The 26,804-nt window shown below is 41.0% G+C and overlaps 1 protein-coding gene across 2 annotated transcripts; it reads left to right on the top strand.

Annotated features, from left to right (window-relative positions):
• The first annotated feature begins 18,448 nt into the window (after positions 1–18,448).
• LOC133782189 (elongator complex protein 6) lies at positions 18,449–26,432 on the top strand. 2 transcript variants are annotated; one of them, XM_062221406.1, is made up of 6 exons: positions 18,449–18,707; positions 24,700–24,772; positions 25,113–25,318; positions 25,416–25,562; positions 25,891–26,039; positions 26,223–26,432. In XM_062221406.1, exons 1-5 carry the CDS (start codon positions 18,495–18,497, stop codon positions 26,008–26,010), a joined length of 759 nt encoding a protein of 252 aa, XP_062077390.1. In that variant the 5' UTR covers positions 18,449–18,494; the 3' UTR covers positions 26,011–26,039; positions 26,223–26,432. The 2 variants fall into 2 exon arrangements, with proteins under 2 accessions (XP_062077390.1, XP_062077389.1); XM_062221405.1 differs by having other exon boundaries at positions 18,450–18,707; positions 25,891–26,432.
• The last annotated feature ends 372 nt before the right edge of the window (positions 26,433–26,804 follow it).

Raw genomic sequence — 26,804 nt, 5'->3', positions numbered from 1 at the left:
ACATAGAACATCGTGGGTGGTGACGGTACGTCTTACGAGAACCGCATTTAATGGCCTAGCCTATGCCCAGCCGTCGTTTCGTATTTCGAGTGGAGGGCCTCGGATCCCTCATCAGGGTCATCCAACGGCCATACATACGTGATCCTTTATGCATATAAAAAGGGGTGGCCACCCTACGCACGGGCCACCCTTTCATTCAAAAATTTTCAAGCTTCAAATTCCTCTTCTTCTTCTCTCTTCATTTCAGAAGAACGAAACCCTCGACTCTGTTACTGTCACTTTCAACGTTCAAGAAGCTTAGGCGCACGGATTTCTCCGAAGCTTTGGAAGTTACTACACCGAAGAAATTTTTACCAACGCAACACCTTCGTCCACCTCCCAGCCACATACTGTAAGTTTCTTGACCTTGTGTGTTTTGAGAATGTCACTGTAGCTTAGGTAAAAAAATTTACTGCATCCGCATGCAGGGCTTTACTGGGTTTTGTGGATACGGGGGGTGACATCCTTTTTAAGTTAGGGTATATTTGTTGTAGGAAATCGCTTTAGAGTATGGGTTTCAGGGTGCTTTTTCTGGGGAAAATTTCTGGGTAGGAGTTTTGGGAATTTTGGATGCAAAACCGGGTAGCTTAGGGAACACACCTCACAAGCGGTTTTGCAATTTTCTACCTACTGAAACTTTCCCCCCAAGGAAAATTCTATCCTGACCCTCCTGACACACGAATCTCGAGTAATCGGGGATCGGTTGGGAGCACAAGCGCGTGTTCATCGAACCGCGTGTTCCCACTCTCCACGGGCTGGGCTTACCTCAGCTCGTGCAAATAATAATTGCCTTTTCCTCATGCTTGGGTCGCCTTTTCTGAAATGTTTTCTTTTGTTCGTTAGGCGACCAGATGGCTCCCAAGAAGAATCCTCCACAGAAGAACGTCAGCAGCTCGGCCTCCCAGTAGGACAGAGGAAAGGCGGCGATGCCTAGCTCCCCGATCCCCCGCTTCGGGCCGGTGGTGGAGAAGGAGGTTGAGGTGGCTCCTGACGCATTCTTTGAGGCGGAGAGGATCGTCTCAAAGATCACCGACCAAACGAAGATTAACAAAATCTTCCTTTCCCACAACATCGCCCTGGGGAAAGCGTCCGTAGTGACCCGACCTGCTTCAGAAGGCGAGCGGAGCTGTGCACCTCTCGACGAGTCATTCGCGGCCTGGAGCGGTGAACATTTTAAGGCAGGGGCCTTCCTTCCACTGGATCAGTATTTTGCTGATTTCCTTAACTATGTGGGGTAGGCCCCATTTCAGCTCCCCCCCAACTCCTACCGTCTGCTGGCAAGGTTGAGGTATTTGTTCCAGAAGCACGAGTGGGAGGTCCCCACTCCTGCAGACATTTTATATTTCTTCTGCCTCAAAGCCAGCCCGGACCAGCGGGGGCGAGGCGACGGTTTCTACTATTTAACCCGGTTTCCCAATACGGCAGCGGTCATCGAGCTGCCCAGCCACCCCAATGACTTTAAGGACCAGTTCTTCATGTCAACTGGGTTCCGGAACTGCGAGAACCACTACTTCAATCGTCCTCGTAAGTTTTCCCCGACCTTAGCTCGTACGTTAGGTGTCATTTTAGCTCCTCCGTACCCCATTTTAACTCAGACTAATCTTGCAGCCATTTTCGCGAGGACAGAGAAATATGTGACCCTCGGGGCTCAATATGAAACGCTGGCGTGCTTGCCCCCCAGTGAGAAGGATTATCGCGTGCTCGTGACGGACGAGACGATGGTGTTCTGCAAGCTGATTTTTCCAAATCAGACCCTGAACCTAAAGAGGCGTCGGGGGCTGCCCCCAGCTCGGGACACCAGACCTATCATCGTGGAGGAGGTCGCGGGAGAAGAGGATGAGGAGGACGAGGGCAACAAAGTTCCGCTCGTGAGGAATAGGAAGAGGACCTTGGAGGTCGCCCAGGGGATGGGTGAGGAGAGGGTCCAATCAGGAGCAGCCGCGGGTCCTTCTGGCCAAGGTAACCCTTACTTGTTTAGGAATTTAGATAGGGCCACCGCAGACCCCCGGCTGGCTAGGTTCAATCCTAGGCAACTTGTCCATTGTCATCGAAGTGATCCGGACCTGAACACACTCCTGCTCCATTGTGTCGACCGGCTCGTGCTGGATCACCAAGAGAGCCGACCTAGGGGTACCGTAGTAGTAGATAACACCCTAGCATTTAGGTCGATCCTATTCGAGGAATATGGGACCAACCTCCGCACATGGCCATCACTCCAGAGGGGTACCTTAGCTCCGGGGCTTAGGCAATATGTAGGAGAATCTAGCCCTGAGTCAGAACCGGACCCAGAACTTGCGCCAATTCGGGAAGTAATCGTCCTAGGTTCCTCCAGCTCGGGGGGTAGGGCTCCCTTAGTATCTGCATATTTTTTATATATAACCCTTTGTCCTTGTCTGTATGGTTGCTAACTTGTACTAACCATGTTTTTGTTTTGACAGAAGAGATGTCTCAGCCCAAGGATAGCTTGAGAGGCGCAGTCTTCGGGGGAAACCCCTCAGCCGGGCCAAGACTAAAAAGGCTCCGGGGGTCCAAGAGCGCCGCTGGGGCCTCCACCAAGTCTCCGGCAAAGGAGAAGGAGAAAACCCCGATAGCCGAGGACACAGGAGCAATTTTTCCTGCTGCAGGAGCAGGCCAAATGCCTCCACCACCTCCGCGAGCTCTAGCTGCCACTCAGGACGCGGGAACGGAGCTCGGGACTCCCGCCGTGGTGGCCTCCGACGTACGCATCCCAGTTAATCCCCAGGACCTGGAGAAGATCCCAGAGGCCTTTCGGGGAACGGTGTACGAGTCGGCGAACTACGCTGTCAACCATATTTATAAGTTCACCGAGAAGGAACTTCGGGCCATTGAGACAATGAGCCCGGTTGGGGTAATGGAGTCTTCAATGGGCATGACCCTAACGGTAAGTAGCCCTGTTTTCTTTTTAAAGCTTTTACCTTTACACTTTGCCCTATTTTTTTTAAGGCAATTTATCTTTCATTTCTCGCAGGGTGTCGTCGCTCTTCACCGGAGCATCATCAGGGCCAAAACTCAGCTCGAGGACATGAGGGCCGAGCACCAGGCCTCCCTTCAGGAGGCTAAGGCGACTGAAGATGCCTTAGCGACAGCGAAGGCCGAGCTGGAGAAAACCCTCTCGAAGGTCCAAGAGCTCGAGGCCTCCCTTGCCACCTCGCGGACAGACCTCGAGGTTGCAAAGACTGAGATCCAGGCCGCCCAGGCCGCCCTGGAGGACGAACGGACCACTTCGGAGCAGTCCATGCAGGATATGTTCTATCACTGCTGGGCTTACAATCCGGAGGCTGACTTCTCCTTCATGTCACCGAGCCTTTGGGCGCGCTTGCTGGTGAAGTTCCAAGCTCGCCTTAAGAAAGAGGCACCGCCTTCGGAGACTGGGGAAGCCTCTGGCGCGGCGGAGCAGGGTGAGACAGCAACTTCCCGGGGGCCGTCTGGTGGAGCTTAGGGCGTTTTTCTCTGTTGCCTTTGAATATTTTCAAGTATATATTTTTTTTGTAACCTTTGCATGAGGTGTTTTCACCTCGAGACAATTTGCTTTGACGTTTTTAATTTACGCCTTTTTTATGCCTTTAAGCATTTCAGTTATAATTTATTGAAAAACCTAGTTCGCGTTAACTTTAACCCATATTTCGAGCTCTTTAGGAAGAACAACGATCAATAGATTTAAATCAACTTCTAAGTTTTGTGACCCGGTTAGAACCAGGAACTTAATTTGAAAACTTAGTTCGTGTTAACTCTTATCCATATTTCGAGCTCTTTAAGAAGAACAACGATCAATAGATTTAAATCAACTTCTAAGTTTTATGACCCGGTTAGAACCAGGAACTTAATTTGAAAACTTAGTTCGTGTTAACTCTTATCCATATCTCGAGCTCTTTAAGAAGAACAACGATCAATAGATTTAAATCAACTTCTAAGTTTTATGACCCGGTTAGAACCAGGAACTTAATTTGAAAATTTAGTTCATGTTAACTTTTATCTATGTCTCGAGCTCTTTAAGAAGAACAACGATCATTAGATTTAAATCAACTTCTAAGTTTTGTGACCCGGTTAAAACCAGGAACTTAATTTGAAAACTTAGTTCGTGTTAACTTTTATCTATGTCTCGAGCTCTTTAAGAAGAACAACGATCAATAGATTTAAATCAACTTCTAAGTTTTGTGACCCGGTTAAAACCAGGATAGGACTTAGTTAGCGTTAACCCTTATCAATATCTCACGTTTTTAAGAAAACAATGGTCAATCGATAAGAATCAACATCTAAGTCGTTAAGGAGACCTGGTTATATCCAGGTACCATATGCCCCCCAAGTAACTGGGAAAGGGTCTTTCGTGGTTACTTTAAGATTACACTTGCAAATATGCGTAAAAAGCTGATTTTCATTGATACATAAAAAGTGGCCTTCCAGGCCTTACAAGTGGATCATTGATAATATTTCTTTAAGTGGATGGCGTTCCAAGTCTGCGGGACCGCCCCTCCATCAAGTCGAGCTAACTTGTAAGTTCCTTCCTTGATGACTTCGATGACCTGGTATGGTCCTTCCCAGTTCGGTCCCAAAACTCCATCTTTGGGATCTTTTCCGGTGAGGAAAACTCTCCTCAGGACCAAGTCGCCCACACAAAAGGCGCATTTTTTGACCTTGGTGTTGAAGTAGCGGGTGATTTTCTACTGATAATGGGCGAGCTGGAGTTGCGAATCTTCTCGCCTTTCATCAATTAGGTCGAGGGAATGGCACAGGAGCTCGTGGTTTTGATCTTGGTCGTAAGATTGGACTCTATGCGAGAGAACCTTTATCTCCACGGGGAGGACTGCTTCACTCCCAAAAGTTAGAGAAAAGGGAGTATGACTCGTAGGAGTCCGATGCGAGGTTCGGTATGCCCATAGGACCTGGGGGAGCTGTTCTGGCCAGACCCCCTTCGCTTCACCTAATCTTTTCTTGAGGCTTGCCTTTAAGGTCTTGTTGACAGCTTCGACCTGGCCATTAGCCTGAGGATAGGCCACGGAGGAGAAACTTTTTACAATCCCATGTCTTTCACAGAACTCGGTGAACAGGTCGCTGTCGAACTGGGTGCCGTTATCGGAGACGGTCTTCTTGGGTAGGCTGAAGCGACAAATGATGCTTTTAACCACGAAGTCAAACACCTTTTTAGATGTGATTGTTGCCAACGGCTCTGCCTCAGCCCACTTAGTAAAGTAGTCAATGACTACCACGGCGTAACGGACCCCGCCCTTTCCAGTGAGGAGGGCGCCAACCAAGTCTATCCCCAAACGGCAAATGGCCATGGGGATGAGATCAACTTCAGCTCGACTGGAGGAGCTCGGGCAACTGCAGCGAATCGATGACACTTGTCGCACTTCTTCACGTATGAGATCGAGTCTTTGGACAGAGTCGGCCAGTAATACCCTTGCTTGAGAACCTTTAAGGCCAGGCTCTGCCCCCCAGTGTGGTCTCCGCAGAATTCTTCATGAACTTCCTGCAGGATTGCCTTCGCTTCACTTGGAAGAATGCACCGGAGGAGAGGTAGGGAATGCCCACATCGGTACAACACCCCATCGACCATCGTATATCTCAGAGCTTGATACAGGATTCGCAGTTCGTCGTTACGTCCTTTAGGCAGCTTGCCCTCGACGAGATACTCAAGAATGGGGGTCATTCAGGTCGGCCTAGCGTCAATCATCTCGACCTCCGCCCGATCTCCTATACTTGGTTTTTCCAAGAATTCTATTGGCACCAAACCCAAGGTCTTCGTCTCTCCCGAGGTGGCGAGCTTGGCAAGAGCATCTGCATTAGCGTTCTGTTCTCGAGGTATATGTTTGATCGATCCTTGCTCAAATGCGGACAGCTCGACTTTGACCTTTGCCAAATAGGCGGCCATCTTGGGTCCCTGCGCCTGATATTCGCCTAGAACCTGGTTTACCACGAGCTGGGAGTCACTGAAGCACTGGACGGAGCTCGCCTTTAACTCCTTGGCTATCCTCAGCCCGGCCAACAAAGCTTCGTACTCTGCCAAGTTGTTGGAGGCCTTGAATCCCAACCTTAGTGCCGAGTGGAATCTATGTCCCTCGGGGGATATCAGAATGATTCCGGCCCCGGAGCCGTTCTCGTTGGAAGAACCATCCACAAAGATCCTCCACAACGATTGGGGCGAGGTGACCTGGGACGAGCCCTCTGCTGGATCCTCCTAGAATCCCGTGCATTCTGCCACAAAATCGGCGAGGGCCTGACTTTTCATTGCAGTTCAGGGAGTTTAGAAAATCTCGAACTGACTGAGCTCAACCGCCCATTTTAACAAACGTTCCGATGCTTCAGGTTTTTGCGAAACTTGCCTTAAAGGCTGATCGGTCATGACATGTACTGAGTGAGATTGGAAGTATGGCCTGAGCTTTCGCGAGGCCGTGATTAGGCAGAACACCAATTTTTCCATCAATGGGTATCGTGATTCTGCCCCGAGAAGTCTTTTGCTGATGTAGTAGATTGGCTTCTGGACTTGGTCCTCTTCTCGTACCAGTACGGCACTAGCTGCATCCTCAGTGACAGCCAGGTAGAGAAAAAGAGGCTCTCCTGCCTTGGGCTTGGATAGCACGGGCGGTTCAGCCAGATGGGTCTTCAGGTCGAGGAATGCGCTTTCGCATTCTACTGTCCATTCAAACTTCTTGTTTCCTCGGAGCAGGTTGTAGAAGGGCAAACACTTATCGGTTGATTTGGAGATAAACCGGTTGAGCGCTGCCACTCTTCCTGTTAAGCCTTGGACATCTTTCCGCGACCTGGGTGAAGGAAGCTCGAGCAGAGACCTGATCTTACTGGGGTTTGCCTCGATTCCTCGGGTATTGACTACGAACCCCAGGAATTTCCCTGACGCGACTCCAAAAGTGCATTTCTGGGGATTGAGCCTCATGCCGTATTCTCGTAGTAGTTTAAAACATTCTTCCAGGTCGGAAACATGGTTATAGGCAGTCTTTGACTTGACCAGCATGTCATCAACGTACACTTCCATGTTTTTACCAATCTGGTCCGCGAACATTCTATTTACTAGCCTTTGGTAGGTAGCTCCGGCGTTCTTCAGTCCAATCGGCATGACCTTATAGCAATAGACATTACTCGGGGTCATGAAGCTGGTGTGTTCCTGGTCCGCCGGATTCATCGCGATCTGATTGTAGCCTGAGTACGCGTCCATAAAGGACATGAGCTCATGCCCCGCCGTGGCATCCACCAGCTGGTCAATCCTTGGCAACGGGAAACAATCCTTGGGGCAGGCTTTATTCAGGTCGGAGAAGTCGATGCAGGTTCGCCATTTTCCGTTGGGCTTTGGAACTAGCATGGGGTTGGCGACCCAAATTGGAAACTTGGCTTCACAGATAAAGCCGCATTTTTTTAGCCGGCTACTTCTTCTTCTAGGGCTTCAGCCCGGGTTGTTCCTAAACGTCTTTGCTTCTGAGACTTGGCGGGAATGCTTTTGTCCAGATGAAGTGTGTGCATGATGACACTCGGGCTAATCCCCACCATGTCCTCGTGGGACCAGGCGAATACGTCTAAGTTAGCCCGCAGAAACGTAGTCAGCTCCGCCTTCCTCTTGCCGCAGAGGTTTTTCCCGAGCTTGACCATTCGTGATGGATTTTGTGGATCAAGGTTCACCTCCTCGAGCTCCTCAATAGCCTGGAGCTCGGATTTTTCTTCGCCTACTCGGGGGTCAATATCCTCACTCAAAGCGACATTTCCCCCTTTGGCGCTTTTAGGTTTTTCAATCTCAGGGTCCGCTGAGGGTTCCTGAGATTCCTCTTCAGTCAGAATGGCCATAGCCAGCTGCCCAGGTTTAGATTTTCCCTTCATGGAAATGCTGTAGCATTCCCTGGCAGCGAGCTGGTCGCCATGGATAGTGCAGGTTCCCGTTGAAGTAGGGAACTTCATGGCGAGGTGTCGAATGGAAGTGATAGCCTCGAAAGCTATAAGCGTAGGTCGGCCCAAAATGGCGTTGTAAGCAGTGGGGCAGTTTATGACCACAAACTCGAGTAGTTTGGAGACTGTCCGAGATTCTTCCCCTAGGGTGATCACCAGCTCGATCGTCCCTATCGCCGCTGATCCTTCTCCCAAAAAACCAAACAGCATCATGGAGGTTGCCTTTAGCTCGGCGACGTTCAAACCCATCTTCTCTAAGGTGGATCGGAATAGGAGGTTCACCGAGCTCCCGTTGTCTATCAATACCCTCCTCACTCTCTGGTTGGCGAGCTGGACTGCTACAACCAAGGGGTCATTGTGAGGGAACTGGACACGGCCTGCATCTTCCTCCGTAAAAATGATTGGTTGCCTCTCCAATCGCTGCTGCTTCGATTGACGCTGTTCCGGGACGAACTCCACTCCGTTGTGAGCCTTTAGTTCATTCACGTATCTCTTCTGGGCGCCTCTGCTCGTGCCAGCCATGTGCGGACCTCCAGAGATGGTGGATATCTCTCCTCCGACCACGGGGGGAGGGACATCTTGATCTACCCGAGACCCGGGCTGACTGGCTGGGGTTTCTGGAGCAGGTCGACTCGCTGGGACCCTGTTCCGCGAGTATTGAGCCAAGGGACCGGCTCGGATGAGAGTCTCGATCTCATCTTTCAAATGCCTGCAATCGTCGGTATTGTGGCCGATGTCGTTATGAAAACGGCAAAATTTGGAAGTGTCTCTCTTTCCCTTGTGGTGCTTCAATGGCTCCGGCCTCTTCCAAGGGACCCGAGTATAGTTGGCCAAGAAGATACTTTCTCTAGACTGTGTGAGCTCGGTATACGTCGTGAAAATGGGCTTAAACTTATCTACGGACTTATTCTTCTTTTGGCCGTGTTGACCATTTTCACCATTTCCCTTTCTTTTTCCTCCACCGGGCTGGTTGCTCTGCGTGACGTCGGGGGTTGCTGCCACGACCTCCGTCCCAACGGGCTGATCGGGAACCTGGCTGGTTCCCGCCGCTGAGGCTTCGACTTCTTCTAAGTTTATCCATTCTTGGGCCCTGTTAAGGAATTCGTTGATCGAGCTGACTCCCTTCCTCTGTATATCCTTCCATAGGTCTCCTCCGACAAGGATTCCGGTTCTCATGGCCATGAGCTTGGAGCTATCATCTGCGTCTCTAGCCTGAGCAGCGACGTTCGCGAATCTGCTCAAGTAGGCCTTCAAAGTCTCACCGGGCTGCTGTCTCACGTTAGCCAGGGAGTCGGCCTGAACACGGGCAGCCTGGGAGGCTCAGAATGCCCTTTTGAAGTCAGCTGAGAAGGTCTTCCAGGAACTAATTGATTGTCTTTTACTTTGCTTGAATCACTGCCTGGCAGGTCCAGTCAGTGTGGAGGGGAAGATCAAGCATCTCAGCTCCGGGCCAATGTTATGGGCCATCATTAGGGTGTTGAACATCCCTAAATGGTCCGACGGGTCTCCGTCCCCGTTGAACTTTGACAAGTGAGGCATACGGAAACCAGATGGGTATGCCGTTGATGCTATGTTGGGGGCGAAGAGTTCCATCTCGTCTCCCGAATCATACTCGTCTTTTTCTTTCTCAGACAGGAGCTTCCTCATCAGCTCCTCCATCTGGGTCAGGCGATCGAGGGTTTCGTTCTGAGGTCCTTGGTTATTCCAGGGCTGTTCAACAGCTCCAGATCCATTGTACATATTAGGTGGGTTATTTCCCCTCCTATCTTGAGATAGGTACATTCCCTCCGTTATGTACTTCGGACTGGGCCCCCCCTGAGCGAGCCTGGCTACCATCTCTAGCTCGGTCCTCTCTATGAGAGTTGAGGCGATCTCGAAGGTCGCCTCCCTGGGTGGTTTGGTGACTTTGTGCCGAACTTAACCGCTGATGCAGGTCTCCCCCAGAGAGATCACTCCGGCGATTGCCGGTCCAGTGGCTCCTGCTGGATAGGCTTGGAGTCCGCCTCTGGTGGTGACGACCCAAGCTTTCCCCTGGCGCCCTGCTACGCCGGGAAGGTCCAGTTGATGGCAGGTTTCTCCTACTACTCCCATAGGCTGGGATGTCCCGGACAGGCCGAGGAGGAGACGGATATCTGATCGGAGATGGAGGATACCTGACTGGGGAGGCGATCCTAGTTCTGTCTGGACGGATCAAGTTTGGTGGGAGCCTCTTGGCCCTGCCAACCTGCTGGTCCCGCGTCGGGCGATCTGGACGAGGCGCAAGATGGTCGTCGGGGACGGGCTGACGTCGCGAGCCTTCCCCAGATCTCCTTCGGGAATTTCCTCGAGCTCCCCTGGGAGTTCTCGAGGATGGTTGGGAGCTAGGAGTCGACGTCCTGACCGAACGGCTGTATTGCTATTGTCCGGTCCTAGGCATTTCCTCGAAGTTTGCCTCTCGATGGTGTGATGAAGGGGTGGAGTTGGCTACCGGAAGTCTATCCGAACGGCTATGCCTGGACCGGTTACCCCGGCGAGACTTAGGAGCCTCGCCTTGCCTCTCTCCGACGTTAACGCCGGTTGTGAGAGGGGGTAATCGGGCCAGGATATCCTGGATTTGCTGGCTAGCTGTTGCTAACTGACTCCTCAGTTGAGAGTTCTCCATCTCCACCGCAGTATAATAACATGGGTTCGGATTAGGTGGCCAAGGCGCCGAACTACCAGTATCATCTTGGCCCACCGGCTGTTTTCCTGGCCGCTGTTGGACTTCAGGAACTTGTTCATCAGGGATGGTAGTATGATGAGCCTCCTACCCATCATGTTGTTCTGTCTCGTTACCATGCCTAGATCGAGTAGTCACCATAGTTGGATGTTTGCAGCAGCACTAATCGAAAAAGCTCTCAATGAAAGCATCAAACTGTTGACGCGGTTCTTCGCCAACAGGTAATTAAGAGAAGAGAAAGGGATTAGTGCCAAATATAGAACCGAAACAGATATATGATCTTAGAGGATGAAAAAGGTGACTCAAGACACGTTTTTTAAGTGGTTCGAAGGTTAAAATCCTTCTACTCCACTAGTCAATATTATTGATCTATACTGAGTATTTGATTACAGAGTATTTCTTACAAGAGGTTTTTTTTTTTTCAACCCCTATCAACTCCCAGGGTCTCCATATTTATAGGAGAAGGCACCTGGAAGTTGGTAGGGAGGTCATCCCGTGACCTTCTTACTTGTCGTATCAATTCTGTGACATTCATGATTAATTCCTAAACCTGACACATAAGTGTGGTCAAATCAATAGGTAAGGAAGTAATGGGCCGCACGGCCCAACCCAATCGTGGGTGTCTGAACACGCACGTTCCTGCTGCGTGTCCGAGAAGTCAGGGGGATATCAGACACGTGATGCCTGATATATGCACGTTTACCTTGCGTGTGTTGACTTCTCAAAGAGTCATAGCTCCATACCCAGCTCGTATCGCGAGCTTCACACTGGACTCGACCTTTGGCCTTCAGGGGGCCTCCTCCAGTCTTGGACAATGGAGGCGAGCCCTTGGGGCTTCCTCGAACTAACAACAGAAGCTCCGGTCTTAGGGGAATCCATGAGATAATCATGATTAGTCTGCAGCTCGGCTTGCTAATCAGCCCGTGGGAAAATCAGGGTGTACACAAGTATTTCCCAACGGTTCTGTTGATGTCGAGGACCCAACAGATGGGAGAATTTTTCGAGTCAATGGCCAAAGACTGAAGCATTACATTGAAAGTGTGAGTCATGTTGAAGAGGTCCTTCTTAAGGACTCAATTTATACACTCTAAAGTTCTGAATGGTTTGTTTTGTTTATTTATTTATTTTTCCTTTTATTTTCTTGTCTCTCTTTTATTGTTGTATGTTGTTTGTTTTGGGGTATTGTCACCAGGCTATTTTTGCTCTCGCCTCATGGACATGGTCATCATCCAGGTATTCTCTTTCCTTACCTTTTTCATTGATTATTCATTTTGACATTGATGACACTGTCTGATTTTTGGTTGGGGGTGCTGAGCATGCATTGGCTTTCATTTGGAAAATCTTATCGTTGTGTCATTAGCATTCATTTGGAAAACATTATTGTCTTGTTGAATTTTTAAGTCAAATTTTCTCAAAATTATCCAAGCATGAGTATAACTTGTTAGTTTGAGTTAGTTCTTACTATGTTTAGCTATTAAGTAGTGATTTTCAGAGTTCTTTTGTGCACTTTCCAAACATATGATAAATTGGTTGTTAACACAAATAGTTGAGAGAAATTTCAAGTTTAATGTTTTTCATTTCTTGGTGAGTTGTGAGACTTGAGAAAACAATTTTTTGAACTTTTATTGATCATTTGAGTTGGTAAAGTCACATCTTTGGAATTTAAAACATGACATTTACTAAAGGGATGCTTTTCATATAAGAATGAGTCTTTGTAATAAAATTTAAATATGTGTTCCATTTAGTGTATTTTATTTGTATTTTCTTTTCTATTTTTGTGTTGTCTCTTGTCAAAAGAGAAAAGAAAAAAAAATTAAAAAAGGGGAAAATAATGATGAAAAAAAAGAAAAATAATAATAAATAAATGAAAAAAATAGAACAAGAGCAACATTTTCCTCTATTATTTTGTAGTTGTTGAAAAAAAAAAATTTCTATTATTATTATTTTGTGTAATTGTATTAAAAAAAATTATAGTTCGTTTTCTTATTTATCATTTCTAGTTAGTTGTCATTTTGTTCTTTGAGCTTTCTCATGTAAATCCAAAATGTTGTTTGTCATTTGAATTCCAATAAGTTGATTTGCCTATCTTGTGATCAATACTTGTTCAAATTGCTTGTCCTAAATAGTTTATCTTTTCTCATTTGAGCGTAATCTGTTACATTTCCAACTCCAAGAGTGGTATCCTTCCCATTAACAAAATACTTTCAATGCCCATGAGGAATTTGGAGTTGAGACCTTTATACTTTTGAGATTTGTTGATACTATTTGTGTTATGACTTGCTATAAAAAGAATATGGTTTGGCGCACACACACACAACTCTGAAAATCGTAATTGAAGTAGCTTAGATAATAATTTCTCACTTCTTTCTGATACTTTGAAAATGCTTAGATGATTTTGCTTGGTTTGACTTGACTATTCAACTTGATAATTTTATTTTTCGCTTTAATTGCTAGGGACTAGCAATAAGCAAGTTGGGGGTTGTGATTAGTGGTGAAAAATACATATTTATTGATTTTAATGGCCAAAATAAATTAAGTTTAATTAATATTATCATTGAATTAATATAATTTATTTTATAAATGAAAATGTTTGATTATGATTTAATTTATTGTTATTTTGTAGGAATTAAAGATGCATTTTTTTCATAAAGAAAAGAAAGAAGAAATAAATAAATAAAGTTGAAAAAAAGAGGAAAAGTTGGCATTTTTGCAAAATTGAAGCCCAGAAATTCAGCCCAAAGCACCCCAGGCCCGCTGAAAACCTCTCACCCCAGCGCCACTTGGCGCGCTCAAGGCCTGCCACGCGTCCGCAAGCTCCTCCTTCAGCACCCAGCAACCCGCGTGTGACCCCCGCCCTCGATCTGGTGACCCGCGTACCCGGCCCGCAGGCCCAGCACCTCCAGCGCCCAGCCCACGCAGGCCCAACCTTCCTAGCAGCCCAATCCTCTCACGCCCAATCCGAAGCCTTCCTCATCAACTCTGAAGGCCCAACCCGAGCTCACCCTCTCCCAGCCAGTCGTCCACTTGTCTTCTCCCCATTGGCTGGGAATGGGTCAAAACCCACTTTTGCCACCAGTCACCTTCAACCCATATTTTGTGGGTATTAGGCCTTGCACATTGATATTTTGAGCTTCAAAGCTCATTTTTTTTGGTGTTTTAGAAAAAGAGAAATTTGACCATACACCAAAATAACTAGGTTAATATTTATAATAAGATTTGATTTTTTTATAATCATATTTTATTATTAATATTTTAGATTTATTTTGTAAACCCCATTTTGTGTTTAATTTCTTTTTAGTCATTTTCTCCCTCTATAAATATGGACTCTTTCTTCACAATTAGTATGTAATTTTTAGAGTAAAGAAACTATAGCGAAATTTCTACTCACTTTCTTCTCATATTTTCTTCTTAGAATTTTGTGAGAATCATGAGCATAATGGCCTAATCTTCCTAGGAAGGTTAGGGATGATTGCATATGCTAGTGATGTTATTTTGCTACTTTGATTTACTATGTTGTTAATGTAATGTATTTGAGTTATTTATGTTCTTTCATCCCCATCTCTATTAATAGTATATATGATTAGTCGTGCTCTTTCTATGTGCTTCTAATCAGTATAAGTAATATTGATGCATAATTTTATGTCTAATCTTCTATTGCATTATTGCCCTTGGGTATTTTGTCATTTTTAGATTTTTCATAAGATTAACATTGTGCTCCTAAAGTAAAGAACTTTATAACTCAAATAAATTTTTGTTAGAAAAGAATATGGACTTTAATGTTAGATTTTCCAAGTAAATGTTGGGATGTGAACTATTTACTTGTATATTTTTGTAAATCAAGTAACTAAGTAACCAAACAAGCATATGGATGATTCTTGAAACCTTTCTATTTCTCAAACTCTTGATTACACATTACTTTTACTTCACTTATCTCACTTTATCATTTCATCAAAACGACAATACCAAAATCTCAAATCTCTTTTCATTTCTATTTTTTATTTATTTCATGTTACTAACTTTTTGTGTTATTTTCTACTAATCTTTTGGTTTTAGGTTACCTCCTTGTGGATCGACTGCCCGATCTATACTACAACCACCGCTTAGTAGTTGTCACGATTTGGGCGTTAAACAATATTGTAGTTATTTAGAGCATCCTGCAAATTTTTGAGAAATTCTGAATAATTTACAGTGTAGAAAACAAAGTTCAATTAGTTTGTTGTACGCATAACTATTTTTTTATGTGAGTGAAAGGTAACATGTTTGAACCTTATTTTTGGTATTGTAAATTATTTGGAATTTTCTGAAAATTTGCAGGATGCTCTAAATAACTACAATGTACACGGTCATTAAAAATAATTCGTTGACAATACTTTCCGAGCCAAAAACACCAAGGGGTGCACCGTAGAATCCTCCTCATATATTGTTTAGCTTAAGTTAAGGCTCTATTTATATATATATATATATATAGGGCAATTCTCTTAGGGGATTCACTTTAAACCCTACTGGTGGGGCTCTTAGTATTCTTCGACCCGTGAACAGTTTTCGGCGCGATTTTTTTATGATCGTGTATATTGTAGCTATTTAGAGCATCATGCAAATTTTCAAAAAATTCAGAATGGTTTACAGTTCCAAAAACTAAGTTCAAACATGTTGTTGCACGCGTGACTAATTTTTTTTATGGGCGTGGAAAACAACATGTTTGAACCTAGTTTTTCGGTACTATAAATTATTCAGAATATTCTGAAAATTTGCAGGATGCTCTAAACAACTACAATATACACGGTCATAAAAAAAATCGTGTCGAAAACTATTCATGGGTCAAGAACACTGAAGAGCCTCACCGGTAGGGTTTAAAATGAAGCCCCTGTGTGAGAATTTTTTAATATATATATATGTGTGTAGATTATCTTTATTTTTTGAATAAGTGAGGGCTATACAAAAAGGAAATTTGAGTTTTTATGCTTAATGAGGTGTCATAAATAAAAAAAATGCTAGACCTTCTAATCATTTAAAAAAAATGCCAAATTTGTTGACAATACCCAAAATACCCCTCCCATAGTTTTTCTCATCCACTTCCTCTTCTCTCTTCCCTCTCTCTCCTTCAACCCTTTTCTCTCAACTCCATCTCTAAAAAAAATCCATGGATAAGGTAAAATATAATAGAACTCAATGTAACGGCAATTATTCCGCACTTAGGACACTAAAATACTACATTTCTAACATATCTGGGCATGATTTTAGGGTTTTTTGTGATTTTTTTTTCTTTTTCAGATCTGAAACTTTGAAATATGCAAAAAATCGACGTGGTTTGATGGTGCTTGATGCCAACTCGATGGAGCCCTCAAAATCAAGATTTTCATGAAAAAATAGATATTGCTCGATGGTGGTTCGATGATGTTCGATGCGATTCTTGAAAGATACGTATTTTTTCACTCGGGTGTCCGTTTGGGGTGTTTTTTTATTTTTGGTATTTTTTCAAGATCTACACGTTTGAGATGTATATATACACATTTGGGAAATGTAAATCTAAAAAAAATGCAAAATGCAAAACATACCTCATGTTCAAGATATGTTTTGGTATGTTTTCAAGTTCTAAACTTTGAAAATGTGTTTGTAAACATCTAAAATGTGTAGATCTCAAAAAAATACCCAAAATAAAAAAAAATATCCCAAACGGACACTCGAGTGAAAAATTATGTATCTTACAAGAATTGCATCGAATCACCATCGAGCAACGCCAATTTTTTCATGAAAATCTTGATTTTGAAGGCCCCATCGAGCTGGTATCGAACACCATCAAGCAACAATCGAGCAAAGTCAATTTTCTACAAATTTCAAAATTTCAGATTTGAAAAATAACTCAAAAATCATGCCCAACTCGATGGTTACTCGATAGTGTTCGATGCCACCTCGATGGGGCCTTCAAAATAAAGATTTTCATGAAAAAATCGACGTTGCTTGATGGTGTTTCGATGGTTGCTCGATGGTGGTTCGATGATCGCTCGATGATGGTTCGATACAATTCTTGTAAGAGACATAATTTTTCACTCGGATGTCCGTTTGTGGTAATTTTTTTTTTAATTTTGGGTATTTTTTTGAGATCTACACATTTTAGATGTTCACATACATATTTTCAAAGTTTATAACTTGAAAACATACCAAAACATAGCTTGAACATGAGATATGTTTTGCATTTTGCATTTATTTCAAGATTTACATTTCCCAAATGTGTATATACACATATCAAACGTGTAGATTTTGAAAAAATACCCAAAATAAAAAAATTACCCCATATGGACACCTGAGTGAAAGATTACGTTTCTTGCAAGAATCGCATCGAACACCATTGAATCTCCATCGAGCAACATCAATTTTCTCATGAAAATCTTGATTTTGAAGGCTCCATCGAGCTGGCATCGAGCACCATCAAACCACGTCGCTTTTCTGCAGATTTCAAAGTTTCTGATTTGAAAAAAATCGCAAAAAATAACCCAAAAATTATGCCCAGATCTGTTCGAAATATAGTATTTTAGTGTCTTAAGTGACGAATACTTGTCGTTGCATTGAGTTCTATTATATTTTATCTTACCCATGGATTTTTTTTTCTAGAGAGGGAATTGAGAATAATGGGTTGAGGGAGAGAGGGAGAAGAGAGAATAAGAAATGGATGAGAAAAATTATAAAAGAAGTATTTTGAGTATTGTCAAAAGAATTGCCATTTTTAAAAAATGATTTAAATGCATAACATTTTTTTTACTTAAAACTCATTAATAATAAAAACTCAACTTTCCCATACAAAATTATTGGTAAATAGCTCGTGAAAAAAAATATTTATAAAAGAATAAATAACATTTTTTCCCCCCGAACTATGACCACTGTATGATTGTGCTCCCTGAATGATTTCCGATGTTAAAAATTCCTCCCAAACTATACACGTTACTAAAATATGAGACTTCTCTTAGATTTTGTCCTATGTGACTAACGGATTGATGACGTAGTATTTTGTCTGTTGATGTGGCATGTCATGTGTAGAACAATTATCAATTTTGCCCCCAAACTTTGACTACTACCAAATTATACCCCTTTTATAAAAAAAATATATTTTTTCTTAAAAATAATAATTAAATCTTTAATAAATAAAAATTTTAATTATCAACAAATAACCATTTTTTACTTTTTCTTGTATAATATTAATTAAAATTATTTTAGAATGAACATTTAAAATAAATACTAAAACAAAGAAAAAAATTTTAATTAAAAAGGTGGACAAAAGACTTAAATAAATAAATAAAAATTTTAATTTAAGAGGAGGAGGACAAAGGGAAAAAACTTTGTTTTATGATTTATTTTTTAATTTTTATATTAAAATATATTTATTTTATTTTGTAAAAGAAAATAAAAAGTAAAAGAAATATTATTTGCTATTAATTATATTTTTAATTTTTGAGCATTTGAATTTTATTTAATTAATTTGAAACTTTTAGTATTGTTTATTTTTTTAATCTTTTAAAATGATTTTTAATTTTTTTTAAGGATTTAATTATTATTTTTAAAAAGAAAAAAATTAAATTAGTCTTAATAAAAATAGTATAATTTGGTAGTGATGAAAATTTGTGGACAAAATTTTTAATTATTATACACATAATATTACTATATCAAAAGATAAAATACTATATTAGTCACCTAGTATAAAATCGAATAGAAGTCCTGTTTTAGTAATGAGTATAATCCGGGCACGATGATAAAATAGTCATATATTTATTCTTTATAAAATTAGTCGAAGACCCTAAAATTAAGTATATTATTTGTATATTTTTCTTTATAGGGATAAAGTAGAGGAAGAGTGAGAATGGAGCATGGAGCTTCGTCGACTCTGCTGGACGAAGCCGTCGGATCCCTCGCCGGCCGGCTTCTACTCCTCCATGACTCAGTGGAGACTACTGCCGCCTTTCTCCTTCACCACTTCCTCAAGCGCTGTCTCTCTCCTCACTCTTTGAATGCTGTTGTTTTCATCTCCTTCGCTCACCCCTTCTCTCATTATGATCGCATCCTCAGAAAACTCGTACTCTCTTTCTCTCTATATATGTTGTTGTGTGTATGCCTGTTATATACTCGTTTATTTATTGTTGTTTAGTTGAAGTAAATCAAGTTCGATTATTTGTTTATTTATACTTAATTTTAGGGTTTTGTGGATTTGAGAATGTTTTGGGGAAAAAAGATTATGGATTATTTGGGGTGATTGGGAATGGGGTTTTATGCACTTTGTGAATATTAGTTGTTGTGTTGTAATTCTTTCCTACAACACAGAACTCAGCAATGCACAAACACTCCAATACAATAACTAATAAAACTGTTAAAATAATGCAAGAAACAATCGAACAATAAAATTGCTAAGGTAATGCTAAAGCAATTAAAGTCAGCAAAACATAACAGTAAACAATAATGCAGTAAAGTAATCAAAGACACAAGAATTATACAGGTTCGGCCAAACCAAGGACCTACTTCCTGTTCACTCCCCTGAGTAGTCTCTTTTATTGATTTAAGGGATGAAATTACAAAGCTAACAATGTTAGGTGCATCACTAGTCTCAAAACTTCTCCAAGAACTCAATTCGAGTTCTTTCTTGATCTTCTTGAAGTCAATCGGCTGAACTCTTCTTCACAGCTTCACAACCTCTCTATCTAGGCTCTCAACTCACTAATTCAATATGAATTACTGTCCTTTACAATGTGTATCCCGAGCCCCTTTTATAACTAAGACATAGAGAACGAAATGACTAAAATAACCTTGATGCACACTAACTAACTTTAACAACTAACTGTATAAACTAACAGTATGTTAGTTTATCCCTTTTTACTGTGGATTACAATTCCACAAATTCCACCTTAATCCATAGTAAAAAGATCAATAGCTTCAAACTCAGGGAAGTGATCCAGCTTTCTTAAAGAGAGGTTATATTTAGTAGTTCCAAGCAATGTTGGAACTTACTGACTGAGAGAACTTTAGTACCTGCATCTGCAGGATTTTCTTCACTAGGTACCTTTCCAAGTTCTACTTCTCCTTCTTCTATCTTATCTCTGATCCAAAACAATCTGATGTCAATGTGTTTTGACCTCTCATGATAAACTGGATTTCTACAAAGATGAATAGCTGATTGGCTGTCCGAGAACACATTCACCTTGCCTGTTAACAATTGAATCTCATTCAATAATCCTTTGATCCAAACAGCCTCCTTGAAAGCCTCAGTGGTGGCCATGAATTCTGCTTCAGTTGTTGAGAGTGCCACCACTTGTTGCAACTGAACTTTCCAACTGACACAACATCCATTCAGTAAGAAACAGTAGCTAGTTATGGATTTCCTAGTATCTCTATTTGATGCATAATCTGCATCAACATATCCTTCAAGATATACCTTTGTTTCTGACTTGACAAACTGTAAACCAACTTTGGCTGTAGCCTTCAAGTATCTCAGCAGCCATTTCAACCCTTTCCAATGTTCTACTCCTGGATTGGACATGTATCTACTCAACACACTCACTGCATAGGCAATATCTGGCCTGGTGCTAATCATGGAGTACATTACACTCCCAATGGCTTCTGCATAGGGTACTTCCTTCATATCCTTTATTTCTTGATCAGTTTTAGGTGACTGATCTGTTGACAAATTAAAGTGCCCTGCTAGAGGTACATTTACCTCTTTTGAATCTGACATTTTGAACTTCTGAATCACCTTCTTCAGATAACCTTCTTGTGTTAGCATAATCCTCTTTGCATTTCTGTCTCTAATGATATCAATTCCCAGAATTTTCCTTGCAGCCCCAAGATCCTTCATTTCAAATTCACTCTTCAACACATTCTTTAGTCGAGTTATTTGTTGCATATCCTTGCTCATTATGAGCATGTCATCCACATAGATCAACAAGAAAACAACTGAGCTTGAATCCAAATCTGAGAAGTATAGGCAGGTGTCATACTTGGATCTTGTGTACCCCACTTTAGTCACTACTGTATTGAACTTCTTGTACCACTGCCTCGGGGACTGCTTCAATCCATATAAAGACTTCTTGAGCAAACACACTAGTTCACCCCTCTTTGATTCCACCTTGAATCCTTCTGGTTGGGACATAAATATGGTCTCTTCTAATTGACCATTTAGAAATGCTGTTTTTACATCCATTTGCTCAATACTCCATTCAAACTGAATAGCCAAAGCCAGCATTATTCTGATTGTCTTCATCTTGACAACTGGTGAGAATATCTCAGAGTAGTCCACTCCCTCGACCTGTGTGAACCCTTTTGCTACAAGCCTTGCCTTGTAAACCTTTGGCTCCTTCTCAGTTATCCCTTCTTTTACTTTAAATACCCATTTGCAGTCAATAATCTTCTGTCTTTCAGGTTTGAATACCAACTTCCAGGTGTTGTTTTCTTTAAGTGAGTTCAGCTCTTCCATCATGGCCTGTTTCCATTTCTGAGAATCTCTGCTGTTTATTGCCTCTGAGTAGCTTCTTGGTTCTGGTTCTGTTGACTGGTTTGCAATAGAAAGTGCATATGCTATGATGTCTGCCTCTATGTATCTTTCAGGTGCCTTGACATCTCTTCTGATCCTGTCTCGAGCTAGCTGGTAATTACTTAAGTCTTCTTCTTGAGTTTCAGTCTCAATCTCAGGTTCAAAACTCTCCTGTTCATTCAGTTCTATGTTGGGAGGTTCCACCTCAATCTGAACACCAGCTTTGCTTGGTAACTTGTTACCTGAAACATCAGAAACAGAACCTTTCTCATTTCTTTTAAAGGGAAAATCTAACTCATTAAAAATCACATCTCTACTTATTAAAATCTTGTTAGTTTCAGTAGAAAGTAGCCTGTAACCTTTGACCCCAACTTGGTATCCCATTAAAACACATTTAATCGATCTCTTACCAAGTTTGTCTTCAACACTATGTGCATATGCTGCACAACCAAAGGTTCTGAGATGTGCAAGAGATGGTGGTCTTTTACTCCACAGTTCCTCAGGAGTCTTCAGATTAATTGCTCTACTTGGACTCCTGTTTATTAGATAACAAGCAGTATACAAAGCCTCTCCCCAATATTTCTTGGGTAAACCAGATTCAAGTAAAAGACATCTCACTTTATTTAAAAGTGTTCTATTCATTCTCTCAGCAATGCCATTTTGCTGAGGAGTTTTGATTACTGTCCTATGTCTTTGCATACCATTTTTAACACATAAATCAGAGAATTCCTCATTTATAAACTCTAGTCCATTATCAGTCCTAAGTGTTTTTATTTTTAACTCAGTTTGAGTTTCAACATAAACTTTCCAGTTTTTAAACTTGTTTAAACACTCACTCTTATGTTTCAATAGTAGTACCCACACCTTTCTACTATAGTCATCAATAATGGACAAGAAATACTGGTTACCTCCTGGAGTTTTAATCCTGCTTGCACCCCATAAATCTGCATGTATGTATTCCAGCACCTTGTTTGCTCTATAATTGCTGTGAGAGAACTTTAGTCTATGTTGTTTACCCTGTACACAAATCTCACAGAAAGGTAGGTTAGCATGATTATAATTCTGTAATAAACCTTGTTTAGACAACTCAACTAAACCTTGTTCACTTATGTGCCCCAATCGAGCATGCCATAATTTTGAATCTGTTTTGCATTTGCTAACAGCAGCTGCCTGTGCAGGAGGTATGGTCTTTCCATCTAGGAAATATAATCCAAGTCTCTTAATGCCTTTCATGACCAATAATGACCCTTTTGTAATCCTCATAGTCCCTTTACCAGTTCTATACTCATATCCTTCATCATCCAAGGTGCCTAAAGAAATCAAGTTTCTTTTCAAATCTGGAATATGCCTGACTTTGTTTAAAACCTTTATTGTGCCATCTGCATTCCGAATAGCAATATTTCCAATGCCAACAACCTGACATTTATGATCATTGCCCATCATAACACTCCCACCATCTATCTCTGAGTAGTCCATAAACCAGCTTCTATTTGGACTCATGTGGTAAGTACAACCACTATCTAGAATCCACTCTTCATGGTCTCTAAGACCTGAACCTGTGCATGCATCTCCATTGCTCAATTCTGTATTCTTTCTTTGTATGTTGATTACAGCAAATACATCTCCATCTGAGCTGTAAATATCATTAACTACTGCATTCGAATCATTGCTCTTGCTTTCTTCTTCCTTGTCCCTTTTCTTTTTGTTTCTTAATTCCCAGCAGCTTTTGATCAGGTGTCCTACTTTGCCACAATGGTGACATCTTCTGGTCTCTTTTGATCTTGATTTTGATCTTGAATTCCTTCTGTTTCTTGAGTTGTTTCTCCATGGTTGTCTGCCTCGAGTGATCAAAGCCTCATCTATCTTTGACTCCTGTTTTGCAGCCTTCTGCCAGTTTAATTCAGCATCTCTCGATCTGAGAGTGCTCATCACATCTTCAAGAGTCAAGGTATCCCTGCTATACATTATAACAGTCTTCATCTCCTTGAATTGTTCGGGTAAACCATTCAGAACAATCACTGCTTGATCTTCCTCTTTTATGACCTCTCCCATGTTAGTCAATGATAGAACAATCTTGTTCAAATCATCTAAATTCTGTTCAAGTGAAACAGTAGCATTCATCTTGAAACCATAAAATTTACCTTTCAAGAAGATCTTTGTTGCAGTGGACTTTGCCATGTACAATTGATTCAATTTGTTCCAGATTCCTAGAGCCGTTTTCTCTCCAATAACTTGCCTCAGTACATTGTCTGCCAAATTCATGATGATTGCTGATCGAGCTTGTTTCATCACAGTGTCAGTCTCCTTCTTCTTTACTGCATCAGTTTCTTTCTCAGATTTCTCAGTGACCTCTTCCAATGCTGAATCGAGTTTTTGGTAGATCAATATGGCCATCATCTTTTCTTTCCACAGACTAAAGTCCCCTGATCCATCAAATTTCTCTAGGTCGAATCTTGTTGAAGATGAAGCCATCTTTATGCAATTCTTGAATCTTCACAGCTGAGTTCTTTTCTTTTCTTTGAATCTAGAACCTGTCTCTGATACCACTGTTGTAATTCTTTCCTACAACACAGAACTCAGCAATGCACAAACACTCCAATACAATAACTAATAAAACTGTTAAAATAATGCAAGAAACAATCGAACAATAAAATTGCTAAGGTAATGCTAAAGCAATTAAAGTCAGCAAAACATAACAGTAAACAATAATGCAGTAAAGTAATCAAAGACACAAGAATTATACAGGTTCGGCCAAACCAAGGACCTACTTCCTGTTCACTCCCCTGAGTAGTCTCTTTTATTGATTTAAGGGATGAAATTACAAAGCTAACAATGTTAGGTGCATCACTAGTCTCAAAACTTCTCCAAGAACTCAATTCGAGTTCTTTCTTGATCTTCTTGAAGTCAATCGGCTGAACTCTTCTTCACAGCTTCACAACCTCTCTATCTAGGCTCTCAACTCACTAATTCAATATGAATTACTGTCCTTTACAATGTGTATCCCGAGCCCCTTTTATAACTAAGACATAGAGAACGAAATGACTAAAATAACCTTGATGCACACTAACTAACTTTAACAACTAACTGTATAAACTAACAGTATGTTAGTTTATCCCTTTTTACTGTGGATTACAATTCCACATAAACACAATTGCTTTACAAGCAAATCAATAAATTGTTATTATAATCAAGTACCGAGTTTTTATTCTTAGCAAAAAAAGTAAGGAGTTTTTATGTATGCATTATATAAGCTTTTATCTAAAATAGCAAGACAATTTTAGTGGGCAAACTCAAATTTTAAAATGATTATATGCATAAACACATATCTATACTTACTTAATATAAATAGGTACATTTGTTTATTGAAGGTTTCACGCACCAATATTACAAATTATTCATTCTTAGTGTGAGAAACGTCGAAGTTAGCATCTCAACAATCTTCACGCATGCGTGTCATGTTATATATATGTGTGTGTCTATCTGTCGTATTTGAATTATTTTTTATATTTTTCTCTGGATTGATATCTGAATTTGGTCCTCGTATCAGGGTTGCAACTTAGCTGCTCAAAGGGACAATAATAGATTCTTCTTTTTTGACATGCTTATGTGGGAATGTCCAGGTGAGGAATTCAGGTATAAATAAGCTTTCTCTACCCTTTCACTGTCGTAACTGAGTGTAGACTGTTGAAACTTTAAAATGGTAAAGTAATGGGATCGTCGAAGTATTTAGAAGTTAGAATTAGGCATGTACGTGAATAGTCCTGTTATAAGCACCTTGATTAACTCTCATATTGTTTTTTTCGGGTCAACATAGCAATTTTATGTGATTCTTCAACGAACCTTGTTAGTTGTAAGTGAAACCTTTTTGCTTCTGAGGATTCAACCTTTTCAAAGGATAAAAGGTGATAGTTTTTCTTCTCTAGTTTTTGTTTTTGATGGAACTACTAATTGATTCTTCAGATGAAGCAGAAGAAGAAAAGAGGAGAAGTGCACTGGTAACTCTTTTTGGAAAAATTCAGAAGGTTATAAGTGCCTTACCTCAAGAAAGGAAGAGCTCTGTTACCATTATGATAGATGATATTTCTCTTATGGAGGTGGCTGCAAGAGGATCTATGAATCTTGTCATAGACTTTCTACATTACTGTCACACTTTAACATCTGAACTTGTAAGACATGTCAACCATTGCCCTGCATTGTTTACCTGTAATGGTTTCTCTTTTTTGGGTTGTGTTATTAATGCTTTCTTTGCATTTCCCTTCATAGGGTTGTTCTTTAGTTGCACTGAACCATGAAGATATCTATTCGAGCACCGAGAGGCCAACACTTGTTTTACAAATGGAGTATCTGGCAGGAATTCTGATAAAAGCCGAGCCGTTGACCACTGGGTTGGCCAAAGATGTGCATGGACAGGTAAATATGGTGCTGTAAAATTTTATATGTCCTATTATTAGATTTTATATGGATTAGCCGTTAGCACCAAAATAGCTTCCCAAACTTGAAGTTCAGAATTATCATTATGTCAAAAAAAAACCTTTTATAACAACCATTTTTGTTCTTGATGTTGTTGCCATATAGAAAGTTCTCGCTATTAGTTTTATCAATAAATCCTTACAATCTCTATCCTTGTATCAATTACATGGTGCTAACAGTAACATTTAGTTTTTACTACCAAGATTTTATCTAGAGATGTTTACAACTTATTTAACAAAAGTTTGGATTGGATCCTTTATTGTTGCAGTTGAAAGTTCTGAACAGGGGTACGTATGATGGGGCTGAATCAAAAGACAGAATACATAATTTTCACTTCAAAGTGAAGGAAAATTGTGTAGAGTTATTCTTTCCGGGGAGCAGAACTTGAGGAATACATTTGGTTACATACTGGATATGGTAACCAAATATAGTTAATTACTTCTGGCATATTCGAGTATTACAAGAAATCCAATATAGTTCATTAAAATGGTGACTGGTGGATAATCCAAAATAGAAATCCAGAACTTGAATTTAATGTTTCAAATCATGTGCCGTGCTACTTGAAAATGATTTACTTTAGTATGCAAACTTTGATTTCAGATGTTGGCCGACTCCATTCAATTAGCATCTAAATGGATAAATGATGATTTATGAGGTTGGGCCAACTTGTTAAAGCTACTTGTTCGGCCCAGTTTGTAGTAGTTGCTCTATCTTTAAGGTGACATTCTGGATTCCTTTCAAGTAACCATTTTCATGAGCTACATTCAACACTGTAACTGCGCTTAAAAATATACATTTTGACAAGTGCAATTCTCAGCTCCACCATAAATTTCTCTTTTTGTTTGCTTGTTTTTGTTATATATATGCTGCGCCTATCCAACAATGATATATGTACTAGTACGAATGCATAGTTTTATTTATAGAATTTATTAATTGTTTTGTTTAGTTTTATTTATAGGATTTGTTATTATTTTTATTAAATTTATATTAATATTATATAAATTTTGAAACAAATATTCTATTTTAATTAAATAATTTATTTATTTTTGTTTGAGTTGTTTGTTTTAGTTTTTAAATTTGAGAGTGACAATATAAGAAATTATATATTATATGTTTAATGTAATATTAAATATTATAAGTGAACTTCAAATGTAAGTTTCTTGTTAGTTTTTTTTTTAAAAA

Source organism: Humulus lupulus, chromosome 6, assembly GCF_963169125.1.
Source record: "Humulus lupulus chromosome 6, drHumLupu1.1, whole genome shotgun sequence".
Classification (NCBI taxonomy): Eukaryota; Viridiplantae; Streptophyta; class Magnoliopsida; order Rosales; family Cannabaceae; genus Humulus; species Humulus lupulus.
Note: the sequence above shows the minus strand (reverse complement) of the source record. Positions and strands in the feature narration are given on the sequence as shown.